At 56.5% G+C, this 18,991-nt stretch overlaps 2 protein-coding genes across 2 annotated transcripts; one reads left to right on the forward strand and one right to left on the reverse strand.

Annotated features, from left to right (window-relative positions):
- Positions 1 to 148: 148 nt before the first annotated feature.
- On the reverse strand, positions 149 to 13,712 carry FBXW5 (F-box and WD repeat domain containing 5). The gene is made up of 8 exons (XM_032200291.1): positions 13,463 to 13,712; positions 11,185 to 11,342; positions 10,443 to 10,617; positions 8,333 to 8,481; positions 6,459 to 6,939; positions 3,972 to 4,119; positions 2,828 to 3,040; positions 149 to 2,189 (listed from the first exon to the last, which is right to left on the reverse strand). The coding sequence occupies exons 1-8, from the start codon at positions 13,653 to 13,655 to the stop codon at positions 1,943 to 1,945; spliced, it is 1,764 nt and encodes a 587-aa protein (XP_032056182.1). The 5' UTR covers positions 13,656 to 13,712; the 3' UTR covers positions 149 to 1,942.
- A 687-nt stretch (positions 13,713 to 14,399) lies between these two features.
- On the forward strand, positions 14,400 to 17,977 carry C8G (complement C8 gamma chain). Its single transcript, XM_032200367.1, has 7 exons — positions 14,400 to 14,531; positions 14,849 to 14,988; positions 15,567 to 15,637; positions 15,947 to 16,054; positions 16,750 to 16,851; positions 17,138 to 17,176; positions 17,622 to 17,977. Exons 1-7 carry the CDS (start codon positions 14,400 to 14,402, stop codon positions 17,633 to 17,635), a joined length of 606 nt encoding a protein of 201 aa, XP_032056258.1. The 3' UTR covers positions 17,636 to 17,977.
- The last annotated feature ends 1,014 nt before the right edge of the window (positions 17,978 to 18,991 follow it).

Consider the following 18,991-nt stretch of genomic DNA (forward strand, 5'->3'; position numbering starts at 1 on the left):
CTGAAAGAGGATGCTGGTGACTGGTCTAGCTCCTGTCCTGTCCTGGAACAACAGCTACTTTTGCAGGGGCTGCAGCAGACAGAGCAGTATTGTGCTTCTGGCTTCAGTAGGGAAAAAAAAAAAAAATACTAGGAAAAACAAACTCACATTGCAGAGATGCTTTAGCAGAATATTTATTCAATGCCATAGTGAAGAGCAAAACTTGGTACAAACATAAACCCTCAGTGCCTTGCTCACTACTACACTGAGCCAAGGGGAAAAACATTTCACTGTCTTGGGGGAGGAGAGGAGGAAGGTAGAGACTCTGTACCTTTGATGTGTAATTGGACAGAGCTGGATTCAGATCCTGTGTGCACACCCATAGACACACATGCACACAATGGACTCCCTTGTTTCTAGAAGTCCTACGAAGACAGAAAACCTGAGTACAGGGGTTTTGGATAAAGCCATGGGCACTTGCTGGGGCAGAGCAAGAAGGGTACAGACCCTCTTGCCAAGGGCTTTAGGAGCCGTTAAAGCCATCAGTGCGTATCAAGACAGTATCTACTGCCTCCATGAAGTACGTTTGCAACGCAAGGCTGTGAGTGGCACAGACAACTGCCCAGGCACTCCCATGCTCAGGAGAGATCCGAAACTGCTCCTCCAGCCCATGCTGAGTTTGGCTCCCTTCCAGACTCTGCCAGGAACCCAGCTCCCAGGAGTAATTGCAGCCCCAGGGGTCACTGCTGGCCCTGGGAGTTGTGGGCCCATGCTGTCTAGGCCAAGACAAGATTAGGAGCTTAATTTTAGACTCTTAACATTTGGCTACCTGCTAGAGAGAGAAAAGCTTTGGGGACAACGGAGTAAACAACACTGAGTTCAAAATAGCTTAAAGTAAGCCAGCTCCTGCCCTCAAAAGAGTCTTCATAGGGAGCTGATCACTGAACCCAAGAGGAGTCAACCCAGGTGGAAGGCAGCTTATTCAAATGTCATTTTGGGCAAGAGGGCTGTGCCTCCACCCGTTCACCTGTGGGTGCCTACACCTATTCACAGAGAACATACCAAGAAAACCTAAAGTGCCAGTTTGAGTAGCATAGGAGGGAAGTGACCACGAGACAGCCAAGTGACATCAGCCATCCTCACAGCTACTGCCTTGGGAAGGGTCAGCAGATCCTCTGGAATGAACGTGTTACCGATACCATAGCTTATTTAACTGCTATGGAGCAGAGGAAGATGGGGGCAAAGCCAGCACCATGTTACCACCAGCTTCCCCCACTCAGATTTGGAAACTGGTGGTACCACCATTTGGTTGCTAACCAAACGCCACAGACACCAGCCAGGCACCTCCTGCCCTGCACCAGCACTGCCTCCCCTGCTGCCATCACCTTTTCAGCCCTTGCTGCCCTCCATGGCCCTAACACTGTGTGTGGGGAGGCACTCAGCACACCCAGCAGCCAGACGAGTTACCCATGGAGGTTTGGGACAAACAAACATTAATAAAACCAGTATATTAAGAGTCCTGCAGTAAGGCAGCACAGCACTGTACCGCTGCTTTTGCCAAGTGCTCTGCAGCCAGTAGCTCTCATGACTGAGGTCAGGCACATCCCAGGCCCACATAGCAGAAATCCTCCAGACACGCCTCAGTCTGTTCTCAGATGCCAAAGCTCACTCAGAGAGAGCTGTGACCAAGTAGCAGCGTTTGTGATAAGCTGTGGGGAGGCTACCCTGCAGTGACCAGCTCCGGCTGCTGCCCACCATACCCAGGAACAGGTCTTCAGCTCTTACGTTCTGTCTTTGAATTGGATACTCTGAGGAGGAAGCAGTTCCCACAACTGGGGTCCCTCCTGACTCAGCTGATGGGATTGGTGTGCCCAGAGCTTGTCTCTGTTGTGCAGGGCTCAAAGCTCTGCAAGCTCCAGAGGTGGCTGCAGTGAGAAAGCTGCAGGGGAAAGTGAACCTGGATTCAGCTTCTCTGGTTCATGAGCCAGGAGAAGAGCAGTTTCCTGGGCCTGGGCTTCCTGGCCTGCTGGATTCGCACCGTGCGAGGGGAGCGCCACACCTTGATAGTTGTGTCATCACTGGCTGTCAGGAGCAGCTCCTGCTCCACTGGGCTGAAGGCCACTGAGTTGACCACGTTGTCGTGCTGTAGTTTGGCCAGGCAGATGTTGTAGTGCCGGTCCCAGATGTAGCCATGGCGATCTTCTGCTCCACTGCATCAGACAAGACACCAGTAAGGACATCACCCAGGCAGCCCCGATAACCTGCTTCCCCCAGGCCCTTCCTTCTGCACAGAGGCAGCAGCTGCTTTGACCCAACCAAAGGCCCCAGCCTCCATCTGCAGTCCCATCACCTACCAGCATGCAACCTGGGCAAGCAAATGCCCTCTGAGACCCAGGCTATGCCATAGGCAGAGGTGGATTCCCATGAGGCCTCACAGCAGCAGCAAGAAAAGCCATTCAAAGCAATACAGGCACGTGAACAGTCAGGCTGTGTGTCTGAACCCATGGCCAGGCTCGCACCACGGCACCTGCAGTGAACCCACCTTGTTCTGGGCTGCAGTAAGGACCATCCCTGCAACTCACCCTACAGCACCTGCTGCCTGCAGCTCCTAAGAGGGCAGATCACCACCCACTATCAAACATGCCACAGCCAAAAATTTCCTCTTTCCTCACTGATTTCACAACAGGACCAGAGCAGACACCCTTTGATTCTGTCACTCTGCTTTTTACAAGTCTCCCGTTTCCTGCTCTGCTTGCAGAAGTTTTCAGCCCTGCTTGCACAAGCCAGCCGGCAGTGCAACACACAAGGCCCTCCTTGTGTGATCCTGCCCGTCCCCATCACCACACACCTTGCCACAAAGTCTCTGCTGACATCCAGGAAGATGAAGAAGCACTCCTCATTGGGTGTGTAGGCCCGATGTGCACGGAGAGCTCTTTTCACTTCCTTCATTGTCTTCAGGTCAAATACATGAAGATCGATCTCCTCAGCGATGGGGGGTGGCTGCATTGGGTCAGAGATGATGCAGTCCCGAGGCCAGGCACGGCTGTTCACATACAGGTATCTTGGGGAGAGGAGCAAAAACATTATCCTGAGCCTCAACACACACTCCAAAGCTCCTGAAGCCCCAGCTGTAAAAGCCTTTCCCCAGCACAAGCAGGCAGGGAGGGGGATGAGCAGTTGCCCTGGTCCTTATAAAGCCCACAGTTTTGCTCTCTGAAATTCAGGCTGAAACACAGCAACAGGGTGATGAACCATTTCCTACCTCACCTGGAAAGGAATGGGCCACCACAACTGTGTTGATGGGTCCTGGAGACTAGATTGAGCCTCCTTCATCTCATTAAAACCAACTCCAAAGATGACAGCCTAGCCCTCTGTCTCGGGAGCAAGCTGGGGGCAGCTCCTCTGCTCTTCCAAGGCTCCTTGCCTGACCTGATCCTGAACTGGGCTCAGCAGTGCAGAGGGAGCAAAGATTTCCTGCTGGGATCTGGGGAGATGTTCAGATGTACACAGCCCGTGCAGGCTCCCTGCTCCAGCCACCAGGCCAGCAGCACTCCAGCATCAAAGGTCTGAAACTGCTCCCAGGTCTGGGATAAATAGAGCAGGGCCACGTGCTCTTTCAGAGCACATACCGTATCTTCCAGAAGGTGAAGTTCATTCACTGCCAGCACTCAGGGGAAGACAAGTAACCACTGTCCTGTCAGCTATGTGCATGTACACAAACAGGTCCCTGGGGACAACCCCGGCCTGCAGGCATTTGAGTGAGGTGGCCCAGCTGCTGAGACTTTTTTTTTTTTTTTAACCATTTTGCACAGCCAGTACATGGGCAGCCTGCCATAATGCAGAGTACCTCACCCCAACCTGATGCAGAGAAGTCTCTGTAATTTTTCTCCCATTCACCCCAAAGTCTCCAAACAGCTGTCACCCAAACCCTCCAGTGTATGACACCAGCAGGCAGCACCTACCCTGCTTGCCTCCCATCTCATCATGCTCACCTGTGGTCAGGGGAGAGGCCCATGCCAATGATGTGCCCATGGATGTCAATGACATGATCCAGTGAGTCAAAGAATTCATCCGAGCGCCTCTCCTCCCCAAGCACTGGCCCAGCAGTTGTCATCTGATGGGGCAAGATTCTTTTAATCCCTTGAGGACAAAAAGGAGAATCAGGGAATTCTGCAGGGTGCTGCCAACAGATAAGCAGGGCTGATGGAAGTCCCCAGACTTCAAGAAGGGGCTTCCCTCTGTGCTGCTAAGAAAGGAGAACTGGCTCATTTATGGCCAAGGACCAAGGGAGGGACTGGCAGACAGCTCCTGTCCATGCCAGCTGCTCACAGGCTCTCGCTAGCAGTGCTTTTGGCCAGAACAGTGCATACAAATGACATGCTGGCACATTCAGCCCCAAGCAGCAAGCTGCCCAGTGCCCAGCTGCCAACCCAGCGGGTGCAACCGCACCTGGCCCCAAGCCTCCCGCCAGGCCATGGTGCTCCTCGGAAGCTGCACTGGCCTGGGAGGCACCCTGGTTGCAGCAAGGTTCTCCTTACCCACCCCATTGTAAATCAGTGAATCATTGGGCCGTGCCCATCTCCTCTAGTACCCACTCTGGAGAAGGCCCGTGAGATGCACTGGCTGCACAGGGTTTCCTCCTGTCGCTGTCAAGCACAGCTGGGGGTCAGCCTGGAAAGCTCCAAGAACAAGGGTTTAAGCCAGAACTAGACTCAGTTTTTGAACTTCCTGACAAAGGGAGATGGGTCAAGCCCTCTCCCTTCCAGCTGCAGACAGAGGTCCAAAACACAGACCATATGCAATGGATTCCTGGAGGCCTCCCACAAACCTCAGGAGCTCTTGGGCACGCTTGGGCTCAGCTCTCCCTGGATGCCCAAAAGAAATTGGAAGACCATCCCACTGCCCCTCCGAGGGACTCACTGCATACCACCCTTAACTGTAGCTCTCTTCCCCAGGGGAACAAGGCAGGGGTTACCCCACACTGTCCCTTTCACATCACACAGTTGAACCTGGGCAGCCCAGGACCTTCACCTTTCCCACCCAACTGTCACTGCTCACCAGCATCTTCTTCCTCACTTGGGCGTCACTAAGCTCCCAGTTCCAAACTCAGCTATATGATCTCCACATGCACGAGCCAACAGAACAGGCAGATTTGCCCATGAGTCAAGCTTTCCACCAGCACAAGGGAGACAGTGACTCAAAGGGACCTCCTGCAGAAGTGCTCATGTGCAGCAGATCAGGTGAGATAGCGCCGATGCCCAGAAGTGGGCCCCAGCAAGGGACAGGAGCACAGAGCATCACAGCTACACGCAGTCCAGGCTGCATTCCTGTCTTAGGCAGGCAAAGGCCGAGTGACTCTTCTCCAGGTGGTCTACAGCTTTGGAAACAGCCTTTCCCTGCCTTACTGGGCTGTGCTGGTGTAGGCCCAAGTTACAGGAGGGTTAGAAGAGCCTGAAGCAGGAAAGAGGCCGTAATTGCACAAGCATCAAAAGGAACTGAAACTGCCTGGCTTTACTGAAGAATCTTCTTGTGTGGAAGCAGCTTTCCTTCCCTCCTTCCATTTCTACTGATCTGTCTGGTCCTTTCCACTAAACTGGCTTTAGGAGCTTTTTGAAAAGCAGGCAGACTATCTGCTTCTGCTCATCACTGCACTGATTTCCTATAACTTCAGTCTCTCCCAGTTCCAGTGCCTCAGCAAGAGTGCCCTGAATGAGCGAGGGAAGTCCTACCCCAAAAAAAAGGTCTCCAGAAGTGCTCCTTCTTGGATTTTGCTGCAGTTACTGTCCCTGGTACCCCACCAAGAGCTAGCAGGCAGCCTGGCTCCAACTTGGCATGGAAACACCCACCCAAACAGCTGATCATCCACTGTGAAACCCCTCCTGCATCAAGCCTTTGGTTCTGCTTCAACCACCCAGGTCACACCAACACTGAAAGGCCAGGTAGCACAGGGTCAGTACACCCCGGGCTGCACAGGAGGCAGGCAGGACACGGGCAGACAGGGCTCAGTCTCAGAGCTGGGGGAACCGCACATCCATGAACTCCCAGCTGTTCAGACTAGCCGTGTTCCAACGCCCTCTCCAACCTCCACAGGGAGGCTAGGATTGAGGCCCTCCCACAATCAGGGCAACCACTGCCCTTCACATCCACCCACCGGTGTGCAACTTGTGACTAATGTTAAATCATTCTTGATTTCCTGCTTAATCCTCACCATGACATTCTTGCATCACCAAGTGTCAAGCCTGGTAGCAACAAAACAACCTCAAGTGCTTGTGGGAGAGAACTCTCTCCAGTCACTGAAGGCATCTCAAAAGCTTCTGGCACTGTACTGAGAAGGCAGCCTGAGCAGAACTGCAACTCAGTCACCACAAACAAGTGGCAAATTAACACAGGTCTTTTCCAGATTCAGATTTGGACTGTAGCTGCAGCCCACACCCCCCTACAAAGGCAGACATGCCCTGGAGCTCATACCACAGCCTTACCTATCTGATGTGGAGAATAAGTGAGGCATCCTGTGGTGAAGATTAAGTATTTTGTCTTGCTGTTGCTCTCTGTGGGGAGCAGGTTCACCTCAGGTGGTTTAGTTCTGTTGCGTATGAACAGCTCAGCCACCTTGGTCTCCAACTCTGTCTCAGTCATGGCAGGCCTCATACGACCCTCCATGATATCATCAAAGAACTGCTGTAGCCCATCCTCTGCTGTCACACCCCCGTCATCTGGCAATTCCTGTACTGCTGGCTCTGGAGTCTGCTTGGGCTTGGCCTCCTCTTCTTCACTGTCACTGCCAAGATCAAAGACTGGGCAGGTGGAGGAGGCAGCCAGCTGCTCCTCATAGTCCAGGAGCAGGTCTGGGGAATCGTACCGGCTGCAGTCAGCCACCATCACGGTCCGGATAGTGCTGGCGTTCAGATTCTGGATTTTGAACAGTCTCTTCACTACATTCACATTCTCAGACTCTACGCCCTGGGAGCAAATAAAATAAGTAAGCAGGAATCAGCTCACCACAACATCGCTCATAAAGCCTCCGCTCAAACTAAGAGATGTTGCCCTGAACTTGAGCCCATGGTGCAGCCACCAGTCACGCACTGACACCTCTCAGCACTGCTCTCTGGGCATCTCTAAGCACTGCCATGAGCGCTGGCCCAAGAGGCTGGCCAGCTCTGCTATATTCCTTCCCATCTTGGAGGTGGGCTTGCTGAAACAAAAAGCCAGGGCCAGGCTTTTGCTGGCAGACAACAGCTGAGCTGGGAACTCAGAGGCCAGGCAGCCTTGCTCCCACCTTCCTGCCTGAGATCATTAGCTGGCACTGCTTGTGGCATTACAAGAATTTCAGGAACAGGTCTCTGTAATAAACAGGTGCAGTGGGAAGCGCCATCCCTCTAGCCTACACAAAGCAGAGGGAGAGGACCTCAGTGCTCCTGGAGTTTGCATGTGCCCCTCAGCAGCATCAGATGGATTATCAGCTCCCAGAAATAAGCAAGTCTCTTCCTACCTAACTGCTTCTGCTGTCTGCAACCACACTTCAATATTTCTATCAAATTGGGCAAGGTCCTTCCTTGCCTCTTGGAGATGGATGAGTTAATGCTGTAATGTCAGTGCAGCACAGAGAAGTATTTTTTGAAAGGATCCCTGCTACCACAGGGAATTTCACCTAGGACGAGCATCAAAGGTTTGTGTTGAAAAAAAAAAAAAAAAAAAAGAAGTAGGACACGATGTGTGGCTGTGACACGGGGACAGAGGTAAGACGGAGGAGCAACATGTCTGAGCAGTACAAGTAGCAAAAAAAAATGAACAAGCAGTCTAGAACCAGCACACACTGATATCTGAGTCTCATCACAGCATAACAGACAGCACCTGGCCTACAAACCTCGGTAGTAGCAGGCAGGACTGAACCCAGCCTTCCAGCCACCTCCAGGGAACAATGCCATGAGCTGCCAAGTAGGAGAATGGTCACTGCTCAGACACATGCCAGGCTGCAGCCACCCCAAGCTGAGCTTTATAATGGGAGCCTTGAGGACCTCAGCAACCTTGATGTAGTTCATCTGTTCTCCTGTTTAGCAAAACATGCTCTAGGGCACTCCCCTCAGGTCTTCATCCCAATTAATGGAACAGGAATTAATGGGAGCAGAGGATAGAGGAAGAACATTGCAACACATACCATAATACCAAGCGTGGAGAAACTTCATGCCAGGATTGCCTGGAGCTCAATATTTAGAAGGCAAGTCAAAGGAGATAAACAGGGCAGACAAGGGGACTCAGCCACTGTTCCCCTCTCCCATCCACTCATCAGCTTTTCCTCCCACAAGAGCCAGCAGGAAGCTGCACTGCCTGTGGAGCTGGAACAAAGGCACCTTACCTGGAAAGCATTGTTCAGCCAGAGCACAGAACAGGAGGTTATACGTCCAATCCGATGCAGATTGCCAGATATCAAGTTGGTTTCGTTCAGCCAACAGCCAAACACATCATAGGGTTTATTCCTCACCCTGGAAAGCAGAGTGAAGTTCTCTGGAAGGGAGGGGAAACAAGCATGAGTTGATGGCTCCTGACAAGGGTCCTGGAGAAACCATGGCAGAAGGTATGGGAGGTGGGTTCAAGGTTCAGCCTACAGCACTGATGCAGCACCTTCACTGAAAGCTGAGCAGACACTGCCCAAACACCATCCAGCCTCCAGGCACTGTTACGGACGCAGATTATTTCTCTCTTCTACGGCGATTTGTGGCGAATGCATGCACCAGGGAAAACAAAGCATAAGGACAGCCAAATAGATCCAGACCATAGAGCAATCTAGCTACAGAGCCCTTCTCCAAGCATGGCTGTAGTGGGTTTACGTGGCAAGGTTTTGGTAGCAGGGGGCCATAGGGGTGGTTTCTGTGAGAAAGATCTAGAAGCTGCCCCATGTTTGGGAAGGGCCCCATTGTTTTCCACAGCTGAGCCAATAAGCGATGTTTTGCACCTCTGTGAGAGCATATTTAAGACAGGGAAAAAAACGCTGCGCCAGACAGCAGCCGGGACAGTGAAGGGAGTGAGAAAACAGCCTTGCAGGTGCCAAGGTCAGTGTAGAAGGAGGGGGAGAGGTGCTCCAGGCGCCGGAGCAGAAGTCCCCTGCGGCCTGTGGTGAGGACCATGGTGAAGCAGGATGTCCCCCTGCAGCCCATGGAGTACCACGGTGGAGCAGGGTTCCATGCTGCAGCCCGTGGAGGAGACCACGGTGGAGCAGGTGGCCCTGCACCGACGGAGGCTGCCGCCTGTGGAAGACCCCTGCCGGAGCAGATTCCGGGCCGGACCTGTAGCCCGTGGAGAGGAGCCCACGCAGGAGCAGGTGGCCTGGCAGGAGCTGCTGCCCGTGGGGGAGCCAGGTTGGAGCAGTTTGCTCCTGAGGGATGGACCCTGCGGTACGAACCCATATCTGGAGCAGTTCTTGAAGAGCTGCTGCCTGTGGGAAGCCCACGCCGGATCAGTTCATCAAGGACTGCATCCCGTGGGTGGGACCCCACAGGACAGGGGACGAGAGTGACCAAGAAGGAGCGGCAGAGAAGAAGTGCTGTAGACTGACCATAACCACCATTCTCCCATTCCCCTGCGCCGCTCAGGGGGAGGTGGAAGAGGGTGGATGGGGGGGGAAGGTGCTTTTGTTTTCTTTCCTTTGTTTCTCACTTCTCTAGCTTGTTAGTAATGAGCAATAAATCTTACTGTCTTCTTATGCTGAGTCTGTTTTGCCCGTTACAATAATTATTGCATGATTTTCTCGTCCTTATCTCAACCCTTGAGCCCTTTTCACATATTTTCTCCCCATTCCTCTTTGAGGAGGGGGAGTAAGAGAGCGGCTGTGGTGGAGCTCGGCTGCCCACTTGAGTGGAACCATGACAATGGCCCAAAGCAGACACCCCACGGACAAGAACAAGTCATACACATCACATACTCTCATCCTTCCATGTCATGACTTAGGGCCTTTCTGGACAAGAGAGCTGTGCCTTTAGCAACAGTCCTTGGTTTTGGGACAGTAACAGAGATGGCAAGAGACAATACAGCTAGATTTAGTGGGTTTCACAGAATTGCAACAGAAAAGGTAGAGCAGGACAGAATGACTGTGCCTCAAACCACATGAGACCTCAGGGCAAGACTAGCACTGCTTGAGTCAGAAATGGTGGCTTCAGGACAATTGGTAACGTGGACAACTCTTGCCTTGCCCAGACTCTTACTTAGAGCTGAAATTGAATGAGAACACACACACACCACACTGCACTTTCAGGTGATGACATGATAACCTGAGTAGAGTTATCCCTACGGCTATCCAGAAGGTTTACCCTACGGAATTGCGATCTAGACCTCTTCGCACAGATGGTGGAAGGCAGGACAAGCAGAGGTCAGGGCCGCAGCCTACAAAGAGCAAGTGGAAGAAAGAAGCCCCAGCTCCCACCACTTTACATATTCCAGGAAGCCCCACTGAAGGCAAAGACAGTATTTACCCATGCTGATTACGGCAATCTCTCCTGATGATGAGTTGTGAGGCCCCACAAAGACACCTGATACCAGAAGAAGGGAGTCATCAGAGTTGAACTGGGAGAACTGTGTGTAGCTCCAATTGTATGGCCTCATGTTGGAGCTGTGCTGCAGGGAAATGTCCAGCTCATTGCTCCAGATCTACAGACAGATAAATGAACAGTCAGGAAGCTGTAAGAAGCCAGAGGGCAGTTCCACTCCACCTGTCCTGCCAGCTTTCACCAGGCAACAAAAAAATTATTGAAGACCATATGTAAACGCTTCCAAGTCCCAATTTCCCTGTCAACTCCCTTGATGGAAAATGGTCAGCAGCTTTGGAGAGCAGCTAAATGCAGGACTTCTCCAAACTTCTCTATCAGCCAGGCAATGACAGTTATCGCCACAGCTGGGTTTAAGCATGTTGAGAGAGATTTCTCTCAAGACAACCACTCATGCAAGACTGCAGTAGGTCATTACCTCTGTTAGACCCAAGGCGGGACCAGTTTGCACCTAGAAAGCAGCCAGAACCAGGCAGCACCTTCCAGGCTACAACTGAGAGAGTCATTATTGCTGTGGCTTTGAGAACAACTCAGCACCTTCAGGAAAAGGAATAAGTCCAGGGACTCCTGGTCAAACCTCACCTCCCCACAGCCTTTCTGAATGCTACTCTCACAGCTGAACCCTACTAACTCAAAACAAAGTTTTGTACAGGTGATGGTTCCTCCTTACCTTAACAGTACAGTCTTTGGAGCACGACGCAAACAGACAGCCAGAGTGGGAGAAGCTGAGGTGCAAAACCTGGTCATTGTGCTCCTTCAGAGCCTGCACCTCAATGCAAGGGATGGTGTCGTAGAGCCTCTGGAACTCGTCATACCAGGAGACAGCAGCTGGAAGAGAAGCAGGAACACTTGATAGGAATGCAAATGGCAGGGAAGCAACAGACCTGAGCTGAACACAGCAGCTGCAGAATCAGCCTTTAATAAAGCACAGCCACCAGCAATACCAGGAGCTCCGCCGTGGCTCCAGTCCCTGCAGCTTCAGTTGTGTTGGCAGAGCTTAACATTTTTCTCTGTAGTTTCTCCACTCTCCCCCACAAGAAAAATCTTTTCTCCTAACAAACACACAACTTCTCACCATATCACTACTTTCCAAGCTACTACAGTCACTGCAAGAAACATCCAGGACACAGCTACTAGCTATCTAACAACAACTTTGCTCATGACGAAACAGCAGTCAGAACTGCAGACGTGCTCCAGCACAGTGCAAACAAATCTATCATGTGATGAAAGGGAAGTTGTTCCTCAGGGCACAGGGCTCCACTCTGATTATCTGTGTCTTGTCTGACACAGAATTAAGGAAGTTTCAGAAGGTGTATGAGACCAGAAAAGAACATCTCAATGAGACAAAAGATAGGGGAAACAAAAGAGAAGAACTGGAACTAGATACAAAATGTCAAGGCAGAAGAAGAGTAGTGCAGTAGAGGAGCCTGGAATACACTCAGAGAAGTCATACTGACTGCTAGCAAAGAGATAAACAAAGAGGAAGATCTTTAATGAAGTGCCCAATAAGGTAGTCTACAGAGTTCTTGCAGCAGCAAATCCCAGGGAAGCAAGGAGTTAGACATTTATATGGATAAAGGCCAACTTTCCTAGTTACACTCAACAGGACAGTTTTTTTTTGGAACTCACTGCAGCTCCAGGAGGCACCTGCTCCTGGGGCAGGGAGCAGCTTGCTGCCAGCACATCCCACCACTGCTCACATGGCAGGGCATGTCGTCCCCCTCAGAGGCTCTTGCTCCCAGCACACCCAGCAGGGATGCAGTCAGGACAGATCCCATCTGGCCAAACAATCTCAATGCTTATGAGAGCCATTGGATGCCATTCACCACACCACAGAGTTGCTCAAGCCAGGCAGGCTTGCAAGACATTTCCCCAGCTCCTGGGACTGCCCACCTACCCTGCCATCATCCCCCCGAGAATGATTTCCACAGCCTGGGAGGTGCCCAAGCACATTACTGAGCTACACTGACTGCTCACTCCCAGTTAGTTCACTCCCAGTTAACAAGGCAGCTGTCAGCTTACTCAATTCAAGAGACACGCAGCGAATGAGACTGGCCAAAGAGCCTCAGATAAAGCCTAAAGATAACATTTTCAATACAAAGGAACTCCAGGGACTGCACAAGCAAAATCAAGCAACCTGAACAGTCACATCCACAACTTCTCCATTCTTCCTCAGAGCTCTCTTGCACTGGTGTTCCCTGCTGAAGGGAGACAGGTTCCCCGCTGCTTGATCCTCCTGGCTTCTTATCTTTCTGTAGCAACTGTAGCCAGAGAGCAGGCAGCCGGTTCTCTCTGCCATGGGCAATGCTGGGAGCATGATACACATCCTGGGAGCCACGGCCCTCCTGGGCCTCTGCAGCACACTGGGAAGGGGCATTTCTGATTCCCAGACAGGCCCAGCTCGGTGGCAAGAACTCCTGTCCCCAGGACCTGTCTCAGCTGTTACGACAGAACTGGGTTACCTTCCTAGATGGGACCAAACTGCTTTCAGCACCTGCTCCTCAGCAAGAGAGCAGCAGCAGAGAACAAACCTGTGATCATCCTCACCGAGACCGCCGAGGGCTCTCCCCAGGCAGGGCCGTGCGAGGCGCACCGCCAGTGCCGCCTGCTAATGGGTCATTTTCCTACTGCGAGCAGAGCCCAAGATCAAGTCCGACCTGCCCAGCGCAGTGGGTCAGCCCCCGCCCTAGCACCCGCCCGCCGTGCAGTGGCCCCGCCGCACGCCCCGCGCACCCCGCACCGCAGCTGCCGCCCGCGGCTCGTGCAAGCAGCGGGCCCGGCTGGCGCCTGCCGCCTGCACCCCCAGCGCGGACGAGAGCGGGGCAGAGCCTGCAGCACAGCCGCGAGGCCCCGACCAGGAGGCGCCGGCGGCGATCGCCGTGGGCCCGGCTCGGCTCGGCCCGGCCCCGGCCCCCCCGCCCCGTCCCGGCCGCAGCCCCGCGGCGCACCTGGGTGTCGGGGCACCTCGCGGGACACGCGGTAGTAGCGGTAGAAGAGCTCCTTCCACAGGAACTCGTCGCGGGCCACGGCGCGCCACTGCTGGCACACGAGCCCCACCGACAGCACGTCGGCGTGGTCCAGGTACAGGAAGATCTCGAACAGGACGCTGTCGGGGAGCAGGGGGCCGCCGCCCGCGTCCATCGTGTCATCCTGCCGCCGCCACGAGCGGGGCCGGGCCGGGGCGGGGCGGAGCGGAGCGGAGCGGAGCGGGGCGGCCCGGGCACCCCGCGGCCCCCGCCGGACCCGCACCGGGACCCGGCTCGCCGCGGCCCCGCCTCCCTCGCGCGCCGCTTCCGCCCCGCCCCGCGGCCGCTCTGGCCGCCGTCTCGCTGGTGTCCGGCCGCCAGGCACCGCGCCGCCTGCAGGACGAACCGGCCCGGCGCGGCGGCTCCGCCCCCCGGCAAGCCCCGCCCCCTCAGACAAAGCCCCACCCCTACAAAGAAGCCCCGCCCCTCCCGAAAAAAGCCCCGCCCCTGAACAGAAGTACCGCCCCCTCTCGCACAAGCCCCGCCCCCTCCCCACACAAAGCCCCGCCCCTACACAGAAACCCCACCCCTACAAAGAAGCCCCGCCCCTCCTGAAAAAGCCCCGCCCCTACACAGAAACCCCGCCCCTACACAGAAGCCCCGCCCCCCCGCGGGCCCGGGTCTCCGCGGGGCCGCCCGGGGCCGTCGAGGCGGGGGCCCCGCGCTCCGGCCGCCCCAGGGAGCCCCTGGTCCCGCCGCCCCGTGCCCGCCCCCGCCTCCCGCCGCCCCCGGAGAGGCCCCGCCAGCCGCGGTCGGCCTGGCCGGGCTCCCGGTGCCCCCTGACCCCGTGCCCTCGCGGCCCCTGCCCGGCCCCCGCCCGGCCCCGCCGCTTCCCGGCAGAGCGGCCGCTGCCCGCGCCATGGCCGCCCCGCGCGCCCTGCTGCTCCTCGCCCTGCTCCTCGCCGTGCCGCGGGGGCACTGCAGGCGGCCGCCCCCTCCCCAGAGCCCCCTGGAGAAGGTGGCGGTCGCGGAGCACCTCAGCCTCCCCCAGGTGAGGCCGGGGGCGCCCCGCTCAGCCCTGAGCGCCACCCGCCCCGGGGCCGGGGGTGCCCGCAGAGCCACCCCGCGGGGCAGGCGTGGGGGCGGCAGCACTCACGGGGAGCCCCGTCCCAGGTGGGGGCCGTCCCGCGGCACCTCGGGCTCCCGCAGCCGCCTCTGCGCCCTGGGGCACGAGGCGCAGCTGCCGGCAGAGGTGCCGAGCGATGGTGCCGTGGACGATGGGCTCAGGACGGCGGGTGCTCAGGCCTAAGGGGCGGTGGCACCCCGTGGTGCTGGCCTGGCAGGTGACACCAGCCCTGTGCCTTGCAGCTGGCAGGGCGGTGGTTCCTGGTCGGCATGGCCTCCCGCTGCAGCTACCTGGCAGAGCACAGCTACCAACTGGAGGCCACGGCAGTGACAGTGGCTGTCCCGGATGGGCAGAGCCTGACGGTCAGCACCTTCAAGAAGCTGTGAGTGATGCTGGCAGCTGGGGCCACCAGGTGGGATGGCAGCAGGGACAGGATAGTTGTAGGCAGGCTGGGGAAGGGCCAGTGCCTGGCCACGGGCTCCAGGCTGGGAGAGAACTGGCCTGGAACAATTCAGGGGGGTGGATCTCCTCTGTGATGTTTTGTGCTAGAAGTCCTGGTTGTGGTGGGACTGGCAGCCTGCAAGCGGTGTGGCCACCAGCCCGAAACTGGCTTGGGGTGGCCAGGCTGGGCAGGGTGGGAGGCAGCCAGCCTGGGGAAACCGAGGCACCAAGCAGGCATTCAGTTTCTCAACAGCCACCTGGTCAGGGACTGGCTCTCGAAGGCCACCACAATTGGTGGGTCCATGTCTGTGGGCACTTCCCTGGCCATGGGGTGACCCAGCTGAGCGGGGTTTGATGGGCTGAGCCAGGCTCAGAGCTGCAGGGAGGGGCTTGGTGGATTATCGGACATCCTTTCACATCTCCTCCTCAGTGGAGAAAGCACGTCCAGTGTGTGCCATGGAAAGCAGGAAGGGCAGGGACCTCTCCATCCTGCACCAACATCCTTCTCTCCCCGTACAGGGATGGGATGTGCTGGGAGATCAGGCAGCGCTACCTCCCTGCTGGGGCGCGTGGACGCTTCTTCCTGAAGGGTGAGAGGGACTGGGCTGGGGTGGCATGGAGGCCGTCGATACCACGGAGCTGGGGCCCCTCCTGCCCCTGGCAGGGCTTTGGCACCGGTGTCCTCTCCCGTGGTGCCTTCCCTGCATGCCACCTCTGGGGTCTGAAAGTGTCCCAGTGCCACATGCTGTCACAGGCAGCGCTGTGGGCTGGTGCCTGCTGGTGAGGAACAAAAGCCCAGCCGGGATGTACCTGCTCTAGCCCTGATTTGCACCCTTTGTGCCCTCTGGCGGTGGCGTGAGGGTTTTGGATGGTGCCTGGGCTAACCAGAACCTCCCCAGGCCGTGGCTACGGCAGCAAGGTGGACGTGGTGGTGGCAGAGACAGACCACAGCAGCTATGCCATCCTCTATTACCAGAAGGGCCGGAGCATCTCCGTCAAGCTCTATGGTGAGCTGGCATCTGGGGATCGTGGATGCCTGTGCCTCGTGCAGGGCAGTGCTGCCCCACATCAGTCACACTGCTGGGGGCTTGGGTCAAGGGGCTGCTTCCTCTTCAGATCCACATGCTGTGCTGGGGGAGGGGGAAGAATGACATGCGGCACACACGAGCCATTGGGGTCATGATTGCCAGGGGACTTGGGGGAGCTGGGCTGGGTGGCAGAGGGGTGGGACACCACGCTGTGTTCAAGGGATGCCCTGCAGAGCTGCCAAGGACCCAGACACAGGGCTGGGATCCTGTTCCCACGTGGAGAGTTTTGTCCCCAAATGCTGCAAGGGGGAGAGCAAAGGCAATCTCCCTGGAGCAACCCCTGTTCTGGCTGGGGCAGATCCCACAAGGCGAATGGATACATTTGCTTGGCTATGCAGGGGTGCCAGCCTGCCTACTCACTGCCTGTGGCCCCCTGCCTGCCTGCACCAGCTCCACAGGTGGGCAAATGGCCATTTCACCCCAGGAAGCTGCAGATTTTCCCCAGCATGCCAGCAGAAACAGCTCTCATAGTGGCAGGGCTTTGTAGCCGTCTTTTCTGAGCTGAAAATCCCTTTGGCCCCAAGCCTGGCTGTGGGAGGCCCAGGGAGCAGGGGCTTGGCAGCACGGACAGGCAGGGCTGTGAGACTGATGGTGGTGTTTCCCTCCCCATGCAGGACGGAGCAGCAAGGTCAGCGATGCCATTGTGGACAAGTTCGAGCAGCGCGCCAGGGCTGTGGGCCTGAGTGAAGATGTGACCTACTACTTCCCCACGTACGGTGGGTGCCACGTGGTCACCCAGGAGCAGGGGCACCTGCGAGGATGGCTTCACCGGGAGGGTCCAGCACTGGGGTTTGGGGTCTGGCACCACCAGCATGGGGAGGGGAGGCACATCCACGTGTGTCTGAGCAGCTCGTGTCCCCATGTCACATACAGCCCTGTCCCCGCACCGTGCTCTCCCCAGGGGACAAGGATGCAAGGACAGGACTGTAGCCTGTGGTGTCCCTGGGGTATGTGGCTGTTGTGACTGGGCAGGGTGATGGCTTCGGGCTCTCTCTCTTGCAGGGTTTTGTGACTCTGCAGACGAGTTCCACGTTCTCAACGGTGAGCTGCAGTTCCCAGGCAATGCGTTGGCCACTGGCATGCACCAGCCTTGGCATAGGCTGCACAGCCCCGTGCTGCCACAGCCCTGTGGTCTTGCCCTAGTAGTGCTGGTCTGGCATGGGATGGGGAGTCCTTCCTTGTCCTGGTGTGGGGCAAGGAGGTGGCAGAACATCACCCAGGATGGCTGCACCCTGGAGAAGCAAAGCCCATTTTGGCCCTTCTGCGGGTCAGGCTGAGCTTAGTGGGGTCTATGCTGGCATTTTATGGGGAGAGGCTCTGGGATGGGGTATTCTGTTATGGGGACAATCTGGGGTGAGTGCTCGTGTCCCTGGGGACAGCTCCATCATTGGTTGTTGGTGCTTGGGTGGGCTGAGGTGAGTCACCAGCCCTGGCACTGGTCTCCGACATCTCCTCCAGCCCCTCAGCACTTCTCTTTCTCTTCCAGAAATGAAGCTCTAGATGGAGGCAGAGTTGCCAGGACATGCCCAGAACTGATCCCTCACCTCATCCAGCTGCCTACAGCCACAGGGGCAGGCAGGGACGAGCTGGGGCTTGGCCAAACCTCACTGCTGTACAGCAGCCCTTGGGGCTCCCCAGCTCCTCCAGCTGCACTGGCAGCCCCCCTGCCTGACCTTGTTTCGTCCCCCCATGGCTTTGCATACTTCACCCCAGTGCCCTGGAGCAGCCAGCAAGACTCCAATAAACACAAGAAAAGGGTCTGTGTACAGGCAAGTCACCTCTCAATTGCCCCAGCACTGCCTCCACCCTGGGCTGAGCTGCTGGTGCCACTGCTTCGCACTGCTAGTGGCCTCGGGGGAGTCAGTGTGGTGCTGGGAGCCATGTAGCTCCCTCCTGTCCCCAAGGACCCCACAGCCCCTTGTCCTTTCCCTGAACCTCAGCTGAACCATGCAACACTAAGGCAGGAACAGTGACCTTTCCTGATTTACTCCGCAGTGCCGTAGTGTAGCCTGTCTGAGTGAGAAAAAGCCCAGACTGCCCAGTAGCCCATGGCAGCATGGCCTGGGGAACACACGTGGTGCTGTAGGCTGGGAGGACTTGGGGGTAACTGGGGACCTGTGCTGGATCAGCTCTTCCCCTCAGGGGCCCCAGGGAAGGAAACCACAACCCTGCAGCAGTCCTGCTTCCACTTCCCAGAGTCACTGGGGCAGTAAAACAAACCATGCCCCTGCACTGGGGACCGCGGTCCCCAAGGGGCTGCTGCCCTTTGAGCCAGACCCATAGCATTGCCTGGCTGAACTGTATGGCCAGGCTGGGGGCATCCCTTGAGCCCACTGTTCTCTGCAGGAGCTTGGCCCAGGGCCGCAGGGTTAATCCTGGGGGCAGAGGACCATCCCCCCAGCCTGACACGTGCAGCCTAGCCAGGGCTGTTTGGATGAGTGGTGCCAACCACCACAGTGCAGGCAGGGAGGTTGGAGGGGAAGGGGCACAGCCCCCAGAGCAGCTCCTGGCAATCTCTGCTGATACAGGAAGCTGGAAATCCCCTTCCCTATACCCCCCGCCAGCAGGCTGATCCGCAGCCCCTGGGGTGGGAGCAGCACCCCGCCCCCAGCACAAGTGTTTTGCAATCTTAGTGGAAACTGGTAACACATGTTGTTTATCAGGGACTTATGTAAGGAGCTGCCGCGTGACTCACCCGAAGCCAGCCACTGTCCCCACTGCCCACGTGTAGGGCAGCTGTGTCCAGCTGCGCATACAGACCCCCCCGGCTGCCTCTGAGGCTGCTGCACTGCACAGTCTGGATGTCCCCAGCCCCTCAGGTACAGCTCGCTGTACCCAGCTGCAGGGCTGCTCTCC

Source organism: Aythya fuligula, chromosome 19 (genome assembly GCF_009819795.1).
Source record: "Aythya fuligula isolate bAytFul2 chromosome 19, bAytFul2.pri, whole genome shotgun sequence".
Taxonomy (NCBI): Eukaryota; Metazoa; Chordata; class Aves; order Anseriformes; family Anatidae; genus Aythya; species Aythya fuligula.

Coding starts and splice junctions, on each gene's coding strand:
- FBXW5 (XM_032200291.1), bottom strand. CDS start 13,655: ATGGACGCGGGCGGCGGCCCCCTGCTCCCCGACAGCGTCCTGTTCGAG. Junction 10,618..11,184: donor CCAAAGACTGTACTGTTAAG/GTAAGGAGGAAC, acceptor ATCTGTCTGTAG/ATCTGGAGCAATGAGCTGGA. Junction 4,120..6,458: donor TTATTCTCCACATCAGATAG/GTAAGGCTGTGG, acceptor TTTGTCCTCAAG/GGATTAAAAGAATCTTGCCC.
- C8G (XM_032200367.1), top strand. CDS start 14,400: ATGGCCGCCCCGCGCGCCCTGCTGCTCCTCGCCCTGCTCCTCGCCGTG. Junction 14,989..15,566: donor GTCAGCACCTTCAAGAAGCT/GTGAGTGATGCT, acceptor CTCCCCGTACAG/GGATGGGATGTGCTGGGAGA. Junction 16,852..17,137: donor CTACTACTTCCCCACGTACG/GTGGGTGCCACG, acceptor TCTCTCTTGCAG/GGTTTTGTGACTCTGCAGAC.